The sequence below is a fragment of the Ips typographus genome, linkage group LG5, assembly GCF_016097725.1.
Source record: "Ips typographus isolate SLU linkage group LG5, UJ_Ityp_2.0, whole genome shotgun sequence".
NCBI classification, from domain to species: Eukaryota; Metazoa; Arthropoda; class Insecta; order Coleoptera; family Curculionidae; genus Ips; species Ips typographus.
Window position 1 is genome coordinate 5,569,488 of NC_138426.1, and position 15,742 is coordinate 5,585,229.

Here is a 15,742-nt window from a genome sequence, read left to right on the forward strand (position 1 = left end):
TTGCGCCAATAAATTCCGTAGCAAATATAGCAAATATTTGTTTCGTGTAATGCCCAGAAGTAATTCCAGTTAATCGTAGAAAAAATTGGCAATTGTCCATATCGCCCTCTTTCGATAGAGACATACTGTCAACCCTTGTTGTCTAATATTCTGTTTTTTCACGCGTGAATATTTTATGGGTTTCGTGTGTAATATTTTAGTTTCTTAGATACAATCGGCCACCCGTCTTGATTGTTCACCCTGTACTAGGTACGTTTTAGCAAAATTTGTCTGAGTTTACATTTATCTGCTAGAGTAACGATTATTGATTGGAACGTAATTTTAATGGCGGGTGCAGTTTTGACTATGACAGGTGATGTCAGGAAAATGTCACAGAATTAAACGAATAAAAGTAAAACCTAGCAAGAAGGCACCCTTAAAATGTCCCTTAAATAATATTCTTTTCGAATTCAGTCTTTTTATAGACTTTTTATTTTATTTTAGAACTGATCATGTCCACTTCAGTAATTATTCACTGAAAACGCAGTTCAAAATGTGGACAGAAAATAAGAGACCTTTAACAGGTGGCTATGGAACTCTTGCGCTGGCTTTTTTTGATGTAGATGGAGATGTCGTTCCAGACGTTGAGATTATGGCTCTGACCGCAAGTCCACTATTTGGAACGGTTCTCAACAGGTGAGGAAATTTAAACATTAATATATTCGAAAATTAATCAATAACATGTACATTTTATGGCGTTGCAAACATTAATTAAAAATTAAAGTTAAAACTTTCTCTAGTTTTCTAGAAAATATTTATTAAAATGCAAACAAAGTCTTTGATCAGCCGTTTTCAATATGTTTCATTTCTTTTAAAGGAAATGTTGGACCACTCCAACCTCTTTATATGAAGAGATAAAAAAAATAAGAAGCAAAATTATTGTTCGTCGAGAACAGGCAATTACATTCTTCGTATTTTTTTGAGTTTTCGGACATTTTTCATTTTATTGGTATCGAAATGCCCTTTAGCGGTGGATTTAGAAAGCTGATAATGATTATCATCATTTTCTCGTGGCCACATTGATGAGACATTTATTTTGTTCCCGAAACGCTAGAAGGATTTGTATAGTTTCCGAGAAATAGTTTCCGCGTGCAGAATACGCCTTATAATGTGTGTGCTTAAGCATCGGCTTTCATAGCAAAAACAATAACTTTAAACACTAGGGCTTTCGATAAGTTTTTCGACCCGTCATCGTTGACAGCGGGCGGTAAAGTAAACATGAACGAAACTTGTTCAAACTTTTCCATCCAAAGATCATTTGTTCAAATAACGTGGTACGTTGTACGTACATGGGTTGAAAAAAGGACTACACCTTTGGCCAACCCTCGACTCCAGGCCAGGGCCCTAATTTTTGAACACAGGGAGTAGAATTACCGATAGAAGTGTTGATAGAATGTGACAGAACTGGTTGACAAAAGCAGGTTTCTGTCAAATTATGTGTTCCTTTCTCTTGATAACTCCCCTTCCCTCGATTGAAGAATCTAGGGCCAGGTCTCAAACTTCCACTGCGGGTGTTATCTTTTTTTTAAGCCGTTGATACGTGAATAACCGTGGTCGCAGTTTTAATATAACTAACTATTTGATTTTTTTTAGGGCCTCTCCTCAATATATGAAAGCGTTCGAAGACTTTGACTCCTCGACAGACTTTGTCGTCCCTGTAATGTTACTTCACCCGAAATCAGTTGGTGAAATTACTTTAGCTTCTAACGATCCAAAAGATTTTCCTAAAATAAATCCTAATTACCTTGCCGACGAAGCTGACGTGGAAACTATATACCGAGGAATTCAGATAGCTTTGAAGCTTAACCATACTGTGGCTTACCAAAATTACACTGCCAAAGTAAAGCTAATGAATGTACCTGGATGTGATGATTCCTATCAAATTATGTCAAAGGAATGGTGGTACTGTGCAATTAGGCATATGTCAACCACTGTACGTATAACTTTCCTTTTATTTTGTTTTTTTAACTTAGATGATCGGATTTCGTATTATTTTTTAGTGAGTAGTAGCTTAATTTAGTAATTTGAATCTATTTTTGATTATATGAGCAAACTGGATTTAAAATAGGAAAACGATTTAGAAACAACTGAAAAAATAGACTTGTCGTTTATAATAAGTGTTAGCATAATTAAAATAGTATAAACTTTCTTCAACAATCTGTTCATTTTTGACTTTAGGTTTTCCATCCTATTGGAACAACGCGAATGGGATCTGATCCATCCAACTCCGTAGTGGATTCCAATTTAAAAGTTCATGGCATAAGTAGATTGCGAGTTGTGGATGCTGGTGTTATGCCCTCCCATGTTTCTGGGCATACAAATGCTGCCACAGTCATGATTGCTGAGAAAGCAGCTGACTTAATAAAAAAAGAATATCGCATGAATTATGGTGATTACTGATTAGAATATGAAATTTTGAAACTGAAAAATATTACAAATTTTATATGACTAGGGTCGTCTTGTATTTTGGCAGAAATCTTGTTCTAGCGAGAGTCAAAAACAGTGTATAATCATAAATTCAATGTATTAACAATATAAAGTAAATAGCAAGAGATAGTTTGATTCACCCCAAAATCCAGGGCTCCAGAGGGACAGACATGGCTGTTGCTAAAATCACTACTTCTCATTGCACATTGACGACTGATAACTCTAGACGATTTTAGACTCAGTTTTTTTTTTGTAGGTAATTCTATGTAAAGATCTTACAATCAGCGATCCGGACATTTCTATTCGATTACAAGGACCGATAATAATGTTCGAAATTCGCTCGAGTTAACGGCAACACTGCCCAGACAATACCGTGTTTGCTGGCAGACGAACGTACAGTAGACGGCAATCAATCGGCCGATGCACGTCATTGTCGTTTAACGCGCCACGTTGCCAGATGTTTAGTTTTTTCATTAAAACCCGAACTTTACATTAATTTTGTTTTTATTTACTTCTTATCCTAAGTTGACGCAGCTTTTTCACAGAGAATTTTGAATACCAATATTAGTCAATATTGATTTATTTTTTGTCTCTCTGTAAGCAGTTTTTAGTCAAGTCATCAACAACAAAAACCAAAAACAGCAAACGGTCAAGTAGCAATCTGGCAAGAACGCACACAACTCGTTAAACGTCGAGATCGAGAAGGTCACTTTTGTATCAGAATTGCGTTCAGTTAATAAGCGCGTGTGAGTAAGAGAGCGATACAGGTTCCAACTAATCGCTAAGAAATACGAATACATTTTCAAAATATGATCTATGGTGCCGTCGACCATAGTTTACCAGCTAAATTATTACCGCGGTTTTGGTGATATTCGTAATTACTGGTTTACTGGATTACTCTGCGGTTTTTCTTTTAGTTTGAAGGATTTATTTTTTCTATTTTTAGCTTCGATTTTATAACTTTTGCCTTCGCACAATATGTGAATGTGAAAATAGTAGTGGCAATTAAGAATTGTTAAGGTGGGTAAATTTGCATTTGCCCGTATTGTATCAACGTGGCGTATCTTGTTATATTATGTATCCACGTTGAGTAATTTGTTTCTACCTCACGGTCAAAGAGAAGATTATTTGAAGAAGCTGATGGGTCTTGCCAATCAGAACTGCAACTTCCTCAGAAGTATTGCACAGAAGAATTGGAAACAACTATGAAAAACCGTACAATAAAGTAAAACTTAGAAAATCTTTTAGAAGTATAGAAGTACTAGCAAAACCAAATACTGCAACCACTACTACTTCACCAATACAGAAGACTCATCAGTTATATCAGCAAACACAACAAAGCCAAAACTTTTAGGCGATTTGTCAGTTGAAAGTGTTTCAACCAGTTATCTTTTTACGGTTGAGTCAAGTAGTGATTTCACACCATATTTATCAGGTGGCTCTGGGAAAAATAAAATTACTGTAGAAATGACGAAAGAAAGAAAAACATTAATTTACTAGAGATGAAATATCGGTTTTATTTGGGTATTTCTCCATTTCCAGTAAGATCATTGCTTTGAAGTGTCGGCAAATGCCGCCGTTTTTCGTTACCGGTAGTAAATTACCTTATTAGCCTTTTACCAAGGTCGCTCACACCTAATTACAACGTTTTGGCTGGGAAGTGTTATACGGGGGATGACGGTTATTTTAGACATTGAATTTGCCTTTTTCAGTTTTAACTTAAGCTTAGTTGGAATCCAATGGAATTGTCGTGTACATTGGAACCTGTACACGACCTGTACACTTATCACTTATGTTTTTCTACTGTGACGCGTTTTTAAATATGGTTTGCTTTCAACAGCTCAAAACTCCGGCGCCACCTCCTGAGTTGTTACATGCCAGTAGGAACACGATTGCCTTCGGGTCGCTTTTAAACAGTGGAAGGTTTCTGGATTTGTGAGCTTCGCAGGGATGAGACAAAAAACTGGTATCAAATCAACTCTCTTTATTCGGAACATAACCACATATTTTACAAACTAAAAGAAAACATACGGTAAGACTTAAGACGTAAAACTCCGCACGGTGCAAGAAACTTAGGAAGTACCCCTTAATCATAAACTTCCGGTCTTACCCTAGCGGACGCGGACTTAACCTACGGTGCAGCCTATCCTAAAACTAACGCGGCAATGTACGGCGGCCGTCTCGCTTCGGTGAAAATTACCATTAGCGTAAAAGAAGGAGAGACAGGTTCCGACACTTCGCCACGGCCCAAAGGACGAACGTCCGTACGACACTACGCCATACTTGGTTCGGGACAGGACCACGTTTGACCATACGAAAAACGTGTTGCGGTGGGGTGACGTCATGCGAACTACGTCAACACGACCAGGTATCCCTGCGACTCTACTCCAACAGGGGGGAAAGAGGGGTGACGGACACGTTCCGACCATACGCCAGAACATGGGGAACAGGTAAAGGGGCGTCATGCGACATGCGCCTACATGACAGGAGCGCCCGGCGACCACGCCATCAAGCCATGGTACTTACCGTTACGGACGGACGGTATGCTTATCGGAGAGAGTCCTGCGAAGGTGGTGCGAGACTCCCTGCATCGCGCCATTATAAATGACAAGAAAAATGGCCTCAGATATGCGGGTCAAGCAATACTACTGTTTTTTACCCTCCCATCGATGTAGACCAAAGGGAAAGGTCCGGAAGAAGGACTCCGTTAACAGGCACTGGCGTTTCCCTTTCAGGAATTACCAGTGTTCGGTTATTGTACACTAAAATGTGGTTATGTTAAATAAATTATTTTGTATTTGTGTAAATAATTTATAGCTAAACACAATTTATCTTAGTAAGCCTACGTGGTAAAAAATATAATATATAAAATTAAAATGATATACTTTATTATGAATTATAGCTGAAAATGAAACATCAAAAATCAAACTGGAAAAAAATTTAAAAAAGTGGAGCGTTTCGCAAAAAAGTAAAACTGCGTTATGAAAGTATTATGCATAATAAAAGCTTTTATTTTGCAAGGAAGAATAGCACTCAAGGGATTGCAGTAGCTGATAATAGTGATAATGAAGCACTTCCATCTTGCAGTGATACAATAATCAGTTTAACAAATGATATTTATTCAAGTGATGTTGAGGAAGATATCGGAGTGATAAACAGTAATTGCTTAGTAAAACTAGAAAAGGAGAATCTTGAGATGAGTGGCATGCATAATTCAGACCTAGACAAGAATGTCGAATTTAGGCAGGACCTTAGACAGGGGGCCATTTCATATAACATTTCCCATGTAGCACTTAAAAATTTAACTCAAATTTTAAACAAAAGAATTGATAACATATTTCCTGAAGATACCAGAACCTTGTTAAAAACATATAAATCAATAGCTTTGACAAAAATTGGCGAAAGTGGAATTTATTGGCATCATGGTCTTGAGTATTGTCTCAAACTAATTTTAACATCATTAAACAATATCCATCCTTAGAGTTTATCTCTTACAATCAACATTGATGGATTGCCAATCTACAGAAGCAGTAAAACAGAGTTCTGGCCCATTCTATTTAACATCCAAGAGCTCCCGGATATAAAGCCCATGATAATTGCAATATTCTGTGGCAAAGGAAAACCTAGCGATCTGTTGCAGTTCTTGCAACCTTTCGTAAATGAAGGCCAAGTTATTTTTTCAATTGGACTTTCTGTAAATGGAAACAAGGTTGAAGTCAAATTAAGATGCTTTGTCTGTGATTCACCTGCCAGAGCCTTTATTAAAGGTAGGTACACATTATATTACCCTAATTAAAAAACTCGACCTACACTGTATTAAATTGTTATCAATTTTCTTGTTCTTTTAGGTACAGTAAACTACAATGGTAAACACGGTTGCCTCAAATGTACGACTGTTGGTGAATATTCTTATATTTCCCGCACTGTGTTTTTTCCAAGGGCTCTTGCATTTAATTGACCTAGGAATCATGAAGAGATGCTTATTTGGATGGAGAGATGGTACTTTTGGAAAATTTAAAACTAAATGGTGTGCGAAAGACATCATTATTGTATCCAATTTTCTTGAAAATTGTAAAATGCCATCTGAGATTCATAGAGCTGTGCGAGGATTAGATGTACTCTGCCACTGGAAAGGCTCAGAGTATCACACATTTTTGCATTATTTAAGCATAGTTATACTAAAAGATGTATTACCAAAAGATGCCTATCAACATTTTTTGAAGTTCTTTTGTGCTGTAACAATATGCGCCTCACAATTTTATTTACACCATGTTCCGTTACCTAGTCTGGCCCCGGTCTCCCCCAGTGCACTGCCGAATCAGCGAGACCGGCAAATTGGGGTCATGAGACGAGTATTTAATCAGCGTCTCAAGCCATCGAAGATTACTGGTCTCTGGGTCGGTCTATCGAGCATCAGTCCGAACTTCCTAGTGCCCGGACGGCTCGATACCTTCTTGGAAATCCAGGCTGAACAGACTAGAGTCCTTACGCAACCCAGTGGTGACCGTCGGGACTCTTGACCCTTTCAGTACCTAAAGTAAGTCCTTTAGGGCGTGTCGGTCATAGGGGTTCCCTGCTCGTATTGTCACGAAGGATAATAAATCAAATTTATTACTTGAACGGAAACATTAAAAAATGTTTATATTACTTGAGCGGAAACATTAATGCGGTCGGAGTGCAACTGCAATTAAGATGCATTTGCTGAATTGCGAAATAATGTGGAAGGTTTTCCAAGTACCGATGGTCGAAGGTCGTCACGAGTTGTCGGCTAGACGAGGCCAGGTCTGGGAGTTTTGATTGGTGGAACCAGTGTCTGGAATGCTATAAAAAGGAAGTTGTACCCTAAAGAGAGGTTCAGTCAGTTCAGTCAGTTCAGTCCAGTTCTGTCCAGTCAGTCCAGTTTTGCTGTGCACCACGTTGGTGATCGAACCGCAAATGTCAATTAGACATGTCCGTAACGCTCAAGTAAAGTTAATCGCGAACCGCGCTCCAAGTGACCAGCCTCTCTCCAAGATTCTGTCTTCTATAGAGATGTAAGTATGTTTATTGTACTTCTATGTTGTGTATTAATTTACGCCTGGTTTATTATGATTTTATTGGGAATTAGTAACGTTTTCGTTGGGTTAGGAAACCTGTTATTTTACTAGTTAGTAAGTTAGGAGTTGTTAGGTTTAAGTACGTATTCAATAGAACTAGATGGTAGAGTTAACTGTGTTTTATTTTCACGCTGAAACGAGATCCCAGGCAAATAAGTTGAATTAAATTCAACACGTCACGCTAGTCGTGACATATGGTGGAGGCGCCTACGTTTCAGGGTGGAAAAAACATAAATTTTATTTTTTAAATTTGAATCGTTCTATTTAAAATGGGGGGTTCTTCATCAAAAGAAGAAGAAATTATTATTTCTCAAGCGGGTAACAGCGGAGGTATTTCTAATACAGCGTCGCAAGAAAAAGATAATTCATGGTCGGCTAAGGAAATTTTGATTATTATTTTTCTGTGCATGGGGGTGTTAATGCTTGTGTATTTTAGTGTCAAAAAAATTATTAGTTTGATGAATAAGCAAATTCGCAAAGAAATTGCTAGAAATAATCAAATTGTTTAAGAAAATCGTTTAAATTTTGTCCAAAAGCTTGAAAAATCAAAGTAATTAAAAATACTGCCAAACATTTCGTATTAATTTTTCATGAGTGAACCAAGTGACAAATCACGAGTACGAACTCGCAGTAGAGCTCAAAGTGTATCGGACAAAGAAAAATTTGTTTTGCAACAAGCACTAGCCCAAGGGAAAAACCCCGAAAAAGTCTTAAAAGAGTTGAAAGAGTTTAAACCCGCACATCATAGCTCAACTGTCGGTTCCTCTGCTTCTGCAGGTGCCCCAGAAGTTGACAGAACAACTTCTATTGTCAGTGTAACAAGTAGTGAGGACGAGAGCCCTTTCGAAAAAACTGTCGTAAGTGCTCAAATTGAGACCCCGCGAATTCGAACAACAAAAGCTTCGACTTCCCAAGTTCAGAAAACTAAAGATTCCAAGGCAGGATCACGATCCCCAGAACAGTTTTTTAAGCCAAGAGCTTCATTGAGTAGGACTCCGCCTAAACCGCGAGAATCAGAAGAGTCTTGGCAAGAAAGTCCCTTAGAAGTGGTAGTGCCAGAGAAGAGAGAAGTGGTAGTGCCAGAGGCTACCTCATCCCGCCCCACAGATTTGTTACAAGGTTGTAATAATCCTTGCCCACCCCCTGTAATTCAAGAGAGAAACAGTGAGATACGTCCTAACAATCTTGCAGCAATGGCTAACATGACTTTACAGGTAGCTTTGGCTGAGCCAAAAACTCCAGCTACACCAAAGTTTACATGCCCACCTACTTTTAACCCATCGATTGACTCTCCTATTATTTTTGTAAATAAATATGAAAAAGCAGCGATTGCAAACAGCTGGTCGGAAAACCACAAAATTTCCTACTTAGCAAATTTCTTGGAAGGCCCGGCTCAGACTTGGTTTGATGGTTATATTAACGAACCGGCAAACCAGGCAAAAACATGGACAAATATAAAAACGGATTTTTTAAAAGAATTTTCTGGAGAACAGCCACTGAGAAAACTAAAGTTTCGATTAAATACACGAAAACATCAAGACAATGAGGATGTTAAAAAATATTATTTTGATTTACTTGCGTTGGCGACAGAAATTGACCCGACAATGTCTTTTGACACGTTTAGGGACCATTTTGAAAATGGTTTACACCCATCCTACTATGAAATGTATTACTTGCTAAGTTCAGGTAATCAAAATTTTAATGACTTAAAACAGCTAGTATTAAAGCTGAGTGACATTAAAGAGAGAACCCTGGTGAATCAGATGACACGGGATACGGCACTGCTTTCCGTGTCCGATGCGTTAAATAACGAGAATCAAATAGCCAGGAACGGACCGGGAAATACAACAAATTTTCCACGCAGAGATGGCAATCCAAATAGAAATCGAGTCTATTATAATAGTAATAGCACAAGAAGAAATTTCGTAGATAACAGGAATGTCACCAATAACGGTCCGAACAGAAATTTTGTCAATTATCGCGGAAATTTTACAAGAAATATACCACCAAGGAACAATGCCATTAATAATGATTCAAATAATGGCGGTCAACGGCCTTATTACCAAAATCAGAATATGCAAAGGAATAGAAATAATGAGTATAGAGGTCCAAACTATGGAAACAGAGCACCTTACCGAAATCAAGGTAATAGCTATTTACCGAATACAAGAACACACGATGGACGCATTAGATGCACTAATTGCAAAAGAATTGGGCATGCATCGTGCAACTGGAATGCAAACAGTTCCAGAAATAATTCAGATAACCGTCGAAATGATCGGGTATATCAAAACCCAAACGAAAGAGGACAATTTCGTCAATAGGAAGCCCTAACGAGATTGTCCACCTGTCATCAAAGGGCGTCAAAGGAGGGTTATTGTATGTGCATTTAAAGGTAAATAATCAAGAAAATATAAATGTCGTTCTAGACACCGGAGCGTGTAAAAATATTGTGGATTTAAATTATATTAATAACATGTATCCTTTGGAAAATGATGTTGAATTAATTACGGCAGGCAGTTACCCTCTTACACCTATTGGAAAATCGCAAGTGACGATTGAAGTTAATAATAAAGAGATACGCGTTGAAGCATTAGTGGTAAAAAATTTGTCTAAAGCTCTAATTTTGGGACATAACTTTTTGACGACGACAAAGTCAGTCATTGACTATAATAACAATAAAGTAACATTGCAGCATGGTTCGGACAAATTAATTTTAAATTTTGGAGATTATGATTCAACTGAAGAGTGCGAGCCACAGCAAGACTTGTTTGTAAACATAACAAACGAGACAACAGTAAATTCCCTGAAAATTACCGTCGCCAGTGATTACGTGTTGAAGCCCGGGAATGATATAATTACCCGATTGAACTTGAACCCACGACCGTCTGACTTGGCGGAATATTGTTTTATTGAGAAAGACAGTTTTTTACGACCGAGAAGTCTTATCTGCGTAGGATTACCGTTTTTGCAGAATGAACATTTTTATATTAAGCTTAAAAATGTCGGTCATCGTAGAATTTTTGTAATAAAAAATTCCACGATTGGTAATCTGGAGGAAACAATTAAAATGGACATGACAAAAATTCCAATTTGTTATATTAATGAAACCGAAAATGATGAGGAAATAATTACCATGAATGACCATAATCTAAGCAATATAACTAACTTAGGAATACATAATGAATTACAAACGCTACTTGCGGAGTATAGTGACGTTTTTTCAAAAACACCAAAATATATGGGGAGAACAGATGTAATTGAACACGAAATTGACGTAGGAAATGCTAAACCCATAAAACAAAAACCTTACAGGGTAGCACAAAAAGAAAGAGAAATAATAGATAATCAAATAAGGGAAATGGAACAATACGATATAATAAGGCAAAGTAACTCGCCCTGGGCAAGTCCCGTCGTATTAGTAAAGAAAAAGTCTGGAGAGACGCGATTTTGTGTCGATTATCGCAAGTTAAACAATGTAACAATAAAAAATTCGTGGTCAGGATCTAATATTGAGGATATTTTGACTTACTTAGGAAACGCCCAGTATTTCTCATCGTTAGACATGTATTCAGGTTATTGGCAAGTCAAGGTAAAAGAAGAAAGTAAGCCACTTACTGCCTTTGCGGCGCCAGGTCATGGATTATGGGAATTTAATGTAATGCCTTTTGGATTGTGCAATGCTCCGGCAACATTTCAACAGTTAGGGGATGTAGTGTTTAGAGACTTAAAATGGAAAGAAGTTTTAATTTACATGGACGACATTATAATTTTTTCTGAAACAATAGATGAACATTTTGAAAAATTACGTAAAGTTTTCAATAGACTTCGAAGTGCAGGCCTAACATTAAAACCTAAAAAATGTGAATATCTAAAAGAAAAAATTAATATTCTTGGTTATACAATTTCGACAGATGGAATTTTTCCGGATAAATCAAAATTAATTTCAATTGAAAATTTTCCAAGGCCAAAAAATGTAAAAGGTGTACAAAGCTTTTTAGGACTTTGTAACTATTACCGGAAGTTTATAGAAAATTTTGCAAAAATTGCACGTCCCTTACATGATCTGACGAAGAAACAGAATAAATTTGATTGGCAGGACATTCATGACAAAGCATTTGAAACACTAAAACAGAAATTAATTAGTGAACCAGTGTTGGCACATTTTCAGCCAAACAAAGGGTGTGAATTAAGGGTAGATGCATGTAAAGATGGAATAGGAGCTATATTATTGCAAGAAGACACAGAAAATAAGTTACACCCTATCGCTTACGCAAGCAGAAGTCTTAGCAAAGCGGAGAAAAATTATTCTATAACTGAATTAGAAGGATTAGCAGTTATATGGGCACTTTCATACTTAAGACACTTTATTTATGGTAAACCTGTAAAAATTGTGACTGATCATCATGCTTTATGTTGGCTAAAGACATTAAAAGACACAACAGGTCGTTTAGCTAGATGGTCATTAAAACTGTCGGAATTTGATTACACGGTGTGCCATAAATCAGGAATTGCGCACAAAGACGCTGACTGTGTAAGTAGATATCCGGTACTGCAACCAGATACGGATAAACACGACGTTGAAGAAATACCAACATTTATTTTGGATACTCGTAATATTGAAGAGTTACAGGAAAAAGATGAAAAAATTTCCCAAATAATAATGACAATCAAAAACCCGGAAAATGCTACAATTGGTTTACGTAAGCAGGCAAAGAACTTCAGGATTGAATCCGGAATTTTATACCGAGTAAATCCGAATGATTTAGGTCGAGATAAGCTATTGGTAATACCGCAACAGTTAGTGGGAGAAATTTTGTATTCTAACCATTCGGAACCGCTGAGTGGTCATTTGGGAATAGCGAAAACGCTATCAAAAATTAAGCAACGGTATTATTGGCAAGGGTTGCAAAAAGATGTTGAAAATTTTGTTAAGGGTTGTCCAGATTGTCAAGCTAGAAAGGGCCAGCAAAATCAAAAGCCGATAGGATTTTTACACCCAATTCCTGTGGGAACACCATTTGAAAAAGTGGGAATTGACCTTTTAGGCCCTTTTCGCCGAAGTAGCAATGGTAAAACCATGATAGTGGTGGCAACAGACTATGCAACACGTTGGGCAGAAACTGAGGCGTTACCGAGTGGAAAAGCAGGGCCCGTAGCAAAATTTATTTTGGAAAAAATAATTACGAGACATGGAGCGCCTAAGGAATTATTAAGTGACAGAGGAAAAGTGTTTCAATCAGAATTGGTGACGAAACTATTGAAAGAAATGGGTACTACAAGTCAATTTACAACGGCATATCACCCAGCAACAAATGGTCTTACGGAGCGATTTAATAAGACTCTTGCAAATATGTTGGCAATGTACACCAACACAAACCAGTCAAATTGGGACCAATACTTACCACATGTAACTTTTGCCTATAATTCAGCGAAACAAGACAGCACGCAATTCTCACCCTTTATGCTAGTATATGGACGAGAACCTATTTTACCAACTGAAGCGAACATTATGCCGCATACTGAATCTCTTGATAGCAATCAAATGAGGGAAACTAGTCTGGCAATACGTAATTTTGCTGCTGAAAACATAAAAAGACGACAAAACATAGATAAACTTCGTTATGATTGTAAACATCGGCATGTGGAGTTTAATGAGGGTGACCAGGTGAAAGTTTTCACCCCAATAAGGAAAGTTGGGAAAAGTGAAAAATTGCTGCTTAGATGGTTCGGACCTTATTATATAAGACGAAAAATGTCGGACGTGGACTATGAAATACAGAAAGGCAGATCAGACAAAGCAAAAAGAGAAGTTGTTCACGTAAGCAGAATATTACCCTATTATGATCCCTGGACCCCAGAATGCACGCCTTTATAAGAAAAAAAAAAATGGGAAAAACACACAAAAGAGACAACTTTGAATAACTAAAGAGTATATTACTACTAAAGAGAAAAAAAAATAGGAAACAAAACAAACGAAATAAGATAAAATAATAATAATAATAAAAAAAAAGAAAAAAAAAAAAAGATAATAACAATAATAAGATACAATTAAAATTACACACTTACGAAAAATACAATAAAAAAAAAAAATTGAAAAAAAAATTTTATAAAAAAGAAAAAAAAGGGTAATGTGAAAAAAAAAAAGGTAACAAAAAGAAAAACACTTAATAATGGTGATGGTGAAAGTAGATTCGGTGACCAGTACCATTTATGATCACCTGGTCACCAGACCACCAAGTTGGAGAGTTATCCCCTGAGGTTGTCCCCTCAAGGTTGTTGTTTGCCGTCGGAGCAGAGATCCCGGTCGGGAGCCGCTCTTGGCGGACCGGGGGCGTCGGTGGCCTCGTGGGCACCGGTGACCCCCACGCAGAAGTGTTAGATGACGGTGTAGGGTACGTAACACCCTGGTGGAGCTCAATGGACGGTGTAGAGGACCTAGCACCGATGTCCCGGTCATTACCAGACCAAACGTCGGCGAGCCCTTCACCAGGGCGGCGCATCGTCAAAAGTCTCCGGAGGTGCCGGAGACGGCAACCCCTTCCAACCCCAGTTGGCTTGTCACTTGGGGGGCAAGATTGTGAATCTTTAGTGTTAAAAAGAACAACAAATTGGATTACTTTATAATGTAAATAACAAAGCCAACAAATTTACTTACGGTTCATGGTAAAAAACACTAAACAAGTTAGAGAAAAAGAAAAAAAAAAACACAAGCTACTACACTCAAATGTAGATGAAGCAAAAAACACCTGCACTCGCAAAGGCACACAAGAAAGTGACTGGAAAGGAAAAAGTAAAGGACCGTTTCGTCCATAAAATGACAAAACTGCTGTGAAGGCAGTGCTGTATAAGTAAAATAAATAAACGATAAAAAGGCACCGTCTATCCCTAACTGACATAAAGATTGTAACACTTTGTATACAAAGTAATAATTTGGTTGAAGTGGAAATATTACGTTTGTTGGGTACAAACTTCACATACCGAGTGGTACCTAAATTTGAAGTTACTGAGCTCAGGGATTTTTATTCTCTTATCCGCGTCTGAATTTAATGCGCAATTGAAAGATTCACGAACGGATATTAGTCTAATTTTCCGCAGTTACACCAAAAGTGTGTAAAATGACTATCTAAGCGCGCGTGTTACAAGTTATTTGACTACAATGGAAAAAATGATATAATTAAAATGGCATACTTAAACAAAAAAATACGAGGGACGTAAAATATATCGGTAAATGCCATAGGTGCCGAACAAGTAAATACTTGAATAAATATAAATGTCAGGGGTATGTGATAATGGGGGGATAGACAGATTAAAGTAACGAGTTTTCGTTTTATTTTAGTGTTGGATATTTTTGAATACCAGCATAATGTATTCGGTCGAAAAAAAATGCATCAAATGAATAATATGCGACCGCACTTGTCCCGTAAAAATGCTGACATGAAATTAAAAGAATATAAATAATTCCGTCGCTGTGATTTGCATTTTAGTCAGCGAAGTACCGTGATAATACCGCGAGTGCGTTTCATTGAAAAATACCGATCGAGAGTTTATACAAAATGGAGTGGATTGTGATGTTTTTATATTATGCCCGATGTATTTCGGACATAAATGTCAAGTTACATTTATATGACATGGCTTTATACCATTTATGGGAGTTACATCAAGAAGTACAGCGACCAGGAATAGTGTATTTGGGAGTCTCAAAGGCGTTACTAGCACTTTGGACCCAAATAATTCACATGGAATACCAGATGATTCATATTGATTTATTGGTGAGACAAGGAAGAAACCCTGCGGAAAGATGTGGTTGTGCAATCTGCGCACCTCCGAGGGTGCCGTTCTATCAACCAAGACAATTTTGGGAAATTTGGGGAAGTCTGTTTGTGGATGGTTGCGCATGCAATGTTTGTTCGTTCAGAAGGAATTCACAATTTAGGCGGCGTGAACTACATGAACCTCCCCGACCCCATTTGCCACCAAGAATGATGGGACATCCATTTAGGGTGCCATCAAGAGGTGAACCTACATTAGTTGAAGTGCCGAGGGTGACTTTGCGACAGAATTGGAACCCCGTTGAGCCACCACTAAATACAGCAAACATGACAAATTGGACTCGGCAGGTGGCTGCCACGCCTCTTCGAAGACAAATAAATCGTACACGTGTACGTGGTACGGCACCA

At 37.7% G+C, this 15,742-nt stretch overlaps 1 protein-coding gene across 3 annotated transcripts in view; it reads left to right on the forward strand.

Annotated features, from left to right (window-relative positions):
• The window catches only part of LOC145729068 (glucose dehydrogenase [FAD, quinone]-like), a 29,169-nt gene extending 26,580 nt beyond the window's left edge, over nt 1-2,589 (forward strand). For all 3 annotated transcript variants that reach the window (XM_081979678.1, XM_081979679.1, XM_081979680.1), the window contains 3 exons: nt 484-675; nt 1,633-1,972; nt 2,218-2,589. In XM_081979678.1, coding sequence (XP_081835804.1) covers nt 484-675; nt 1,633-1,972; nt 2,218-2,439 — 754 coding nt within the window. In that variant the 3' untranslated portion in view covers nt 2,440-2,589. The remainder of the gene's footprint in view (nt 1-483; nt 676-1,632; nt 1,973-2,217) is intronic.
• Nucleotides 2,590-15,742: the final 13,153 nt, after the last annotated feature.